The sequence below is a fragment of the Musca domestica genome, unplaced genomic scaffold, assembly GCF_030504385.1.
Source record: "Musca domestica strain aabys unplaced genomic scaffold, Musca_domestica.polishedcontigs.V.1.1 507, whole genome shotgun sequence".
In the NCBI taxonomy this organism is placed as follows: Eukaryota; Metazoa; Arthropoda; class Insecta; order Diptera; family Muscidae; genus Musca; species Musca domestica.
This window is the reverse complement of record NW_026712348.1, coordinates 198,362-201,937: the sequence shown is the minus strand read 5'-3', so window position 1 is coordinate 201,937 and position 3,576 is coordinate 198,362. Positions and strand designations below refer to the sequence as shown.

The following is a 3,576-nucleotide window of genomic DNA, read 5'->3' as shown; positions in this document are numbered from 1 at the left end:
TCGTATTTTTCGACCGTGGCATAAGATTAAATGCCGAATATTAACGCGAAAATATTCTGGAGGTTGTATTAAAGCCTTGGGCAGGAAAACATTTTGGCCGCGGACCTTGGACATTCCAACAGGACTCAGCACCATCGCACGCGCCACCTAAGAATGGTTACAAAATCGATATTCCGTCTTTTTATGATTTTTGCCACATTGTTCCACGGATTTGTCTAAAAATTGGTATTTGTAGCTCATAATGGGTTCTAGCACCGGTGGCGAAACATTGTATATATAAGTCCACGTTTTCGTGTAGTCCTCATATAACGGTACCACGGATATTCGGTATTTTGATGATTTTTGTTACATTTTTCACGAATTTGTCTGAAAATTGGTATTTGCAGTTCTTAATGGGTTCTCCCTGTGGTTGCAGAACATGAATATATAGGCCCATGTTTTTCTATAGCACACATATAAAGGTGTTCACCGATATTCTCTATTTTGATAATTCTAGTCACATTTATCTTCTGATTCGATTCAACAGCTGGTTGGCGAACGTTTTGTTTCATAGCTACTTGGACCCCCATCATAGCGATGAAAATGCCTTTTGGTACCTCCACTTACTTAGTAGTTCTATATTTAACAAAATAATATGTATCCTGAAATATATCTTACCTGTTCTTTGAACAAATGATAAAGCCTTCATGGTTGATGACCAATCTGACATGGGATACCACAAAGCATGGTAGACGAACCAGAAGTGTTGCGAAACCGACAATAAAAAATATAAAAGAATTGTAAACAGGAAGAATTTGCAATTCCTGAGAATGACATGAGTGGCTCCAACCTGAAAGCAATACGGAATTAAATATATCAACTATAGACTGATAAAAATTCTGTTATTCTCTTCATACCTCATAGACACAGGTGGCATGGACAGCGAATGTAAAGAACAAATATTCACATATTATAAACAAGTCCTTTGTCCTGAAAATATACAAAAACAACAATCAATACTTTTCCTCACATAACATCCTGCTCCAAACTTAATGCACTTACACAAACAACAATATAGTTAATTGTAACTTTTGCGGCAACAACAAATGGGCAAATGTATTAAAAAATAAATCGGCAATCAGTAAAGAGAATTGCAGACCCAAAAGGATACGATAACGTGTCAATGTTAATTTCATATTTTGTTTTGGTTTTCCGTTTTGTTTTTACTCGAAATTTAAAGAATTTTTATTATTGTCCCACGGTTATGACGTCAATGTTATGAAACAAACACTACCAAACACTTGACATTTACTTGAAGGAACAGTGAAGTAAGGAAGGGATATTTGCCAAAGGATATTTTACGCGCATGCGCTTATTGAAGTTGTAAATACAAGCGTGGTTCAAATAATATGTCGTAATATAACTTGATATTGAGTGTAATTACTTATATTTTTAAGCAGAAACAGTAGGAAATTTTTTATAATTGCCAAATTTCATTCAAATTTTCTCAAAAAATATTGGTACGGAAAATTAGTAGAAATGCGAAAAATGTTAATATCCTAAATGTAAAAAGCATTCCACATCAAACTGATAAAAACTTAGTGAGGAAGACGTTCAAATTAAAATAAGTAAAAAACAGGGTAAAAATATATATCTCTAGAAAAAAAAAATCGGAAAATTTGAATAGTTTTTTCTTAAACTAAAGTTGTTTCAATTTTTCTTGCCTTTTATGTTTTTATTTCCGCAGTTGTTTTTTTTTTTTTAATTTTCTGTTACAAATTTTAAAATTTGACATTTTTTTCAAGGATACAAATTTTAACTATTTGTTATCGACAGCTGTTAAAATATATGGCCTGTTCCAGTAGTGCAAGAATGTAAGAGTTTCTACTGGAATAACTGACTTTCCCAATAGAGCAATAGTTACAGAATTATAAAATATTACTGCCGATAAAATAAGCAATAGCAATAGTTTTTCAAACACCTGCTTATGGTGCAACCTGATAGGAAAATTATCTTAAGAGAAAATGGATTAGTTCAATTTTAGTTCGAAATTTTAACCAGTCCGCGAAACCATTTAAGATCGCATTTAAACTACACGTTTTCATATGTTAATTCCATGGTAGAAGAATATAGGTAGACGCGTCGACACAGCTGCAGGGACAATGAACTGTCAAACCAATTTTGGAATTGAAATTGTTGAATGAAAAATTATTTAAATTTGTAAAATTTGTTGAAAAATGCGAATTATAATAGGCTCCGAATGACGTAGTATAAGAAAACATATAAAAATCTACTTCTATTTGAAAAAAATTTAATTTTTTTTGACATCAATGCTCCCAAGCGTTCATGCATCTACCTGTATTCTTCTGCCATGGTTAATTCCTTAGAGTAGATGTCATGTAAATCGAATTCATAAATCCAAAATTTATTTGACGTATATGTTATGGGATTGACATTTGAGATCGAGTGGATTTCGCGAATCTAAACGTACTTATTTAAAACGAACATGTTTTAATAAAACGCGTTATTTTGGTAGTCATTTATCTTACATTAACAAAGGCAATTGATTATGTAAGATAAATGACAAATCTACATCAAAACAATAATTTAAGTGTCGGTGGTTTTATGCATTTAATGTGGCGTTTCCACTGCACTTGATTCGCTCTCTATTCGTTGTTTGACCCTTAACTATGAAAAAACTACCTAATTCTTCACACAAAATTTCCTGAGCGAACACTCATATTTGTACGTTGTTCAATTCAAATCACTCTCAGAACAACGAAAAAATATGTCCCATCCCTAACAAATGAGAGCATTTATCGAAAAAATAAATTATGACATTTAAAATTAAAAATAGAAAAATTTAATGAAAATTTAAAAATTTTTGGGAAGACTGAAAATTATGTATGAAAACTACAATGTTGAATGGCGTATGTACATTCAAACGAAAGTAAATTTTGTTTTCTCTCTCATTCGAAGTACGCATTTGGTCCACGAGATGAAATTTCCACAGAAAACTGCAAACAAAAGAGGCAATATTTTCAAAATGTTTCTATTGGCAAAAAAATGTTTGACAAGTGTCTCTCCAGTAGAATTTAAAAATGGAAAAACACAAAAATATGTTCAAAATGTCAAGATTTACACAAAAAGTTGAAAACGTGAATGAAAATTATAAAATTATTGATATAATACATATTTGGGAGAAAAACAATCATTTCTTTTATTCATATTAGTGAGAATTTAATGTATTTTAGTATAAATTCCCATTAAAATCAAGAAACAAAATTTTTGAAAAAAGGAATTATTTTACTATGAATTACGAATCGTGCCGTATGAACGGGTTAATTCGTGTACCTAATTCTGAGAGCGAACAACGTTGTTCGGTTTCCAATGGAAACATGCTATAAACCTTCACACTTTATCTAATTTTTAGAATTTCTAGTTGATTTGCGTATGACACTGCAATCTGAACAGTGTTGTATTTGTCACCACACCAACACCATCTACTGTTAATGGTACAATACTAACAAAACTGCATTTCAATTACCCGCATCATGGCAACCCTTGCATAAAATTTTGTTTGTCATATCAATTTTT

At 31.5% G+C, this 3,576-nt stretch overlaps 1 protein-coding gene across 1 annotated transcript; it reads right to left on the bottom strand.

Annotated features, from left to right (window-relative positions):
• Positions 1–657: 657 nt before the first annotated feature.
• On the bottom strand, positions 658–1,283 carry LOC101891110 (uncharacterized; the record flags this gene model as incomplete). Its single annotated transcript, XM_059128480.1, has 3 exons — positions 1,042–1,283; positions 897–969; positions 658–829 (listed from the first exon to the last, which is right to left on the bottom strand). Coding segments are annotated over exons 1-3 (379 nt in total), but the record flags the coding sequence as incomplete, so codon positions are not given.
• Between the last annotated feature and the right edge of the window lie 2,293 nt (positions 1,284–3,576).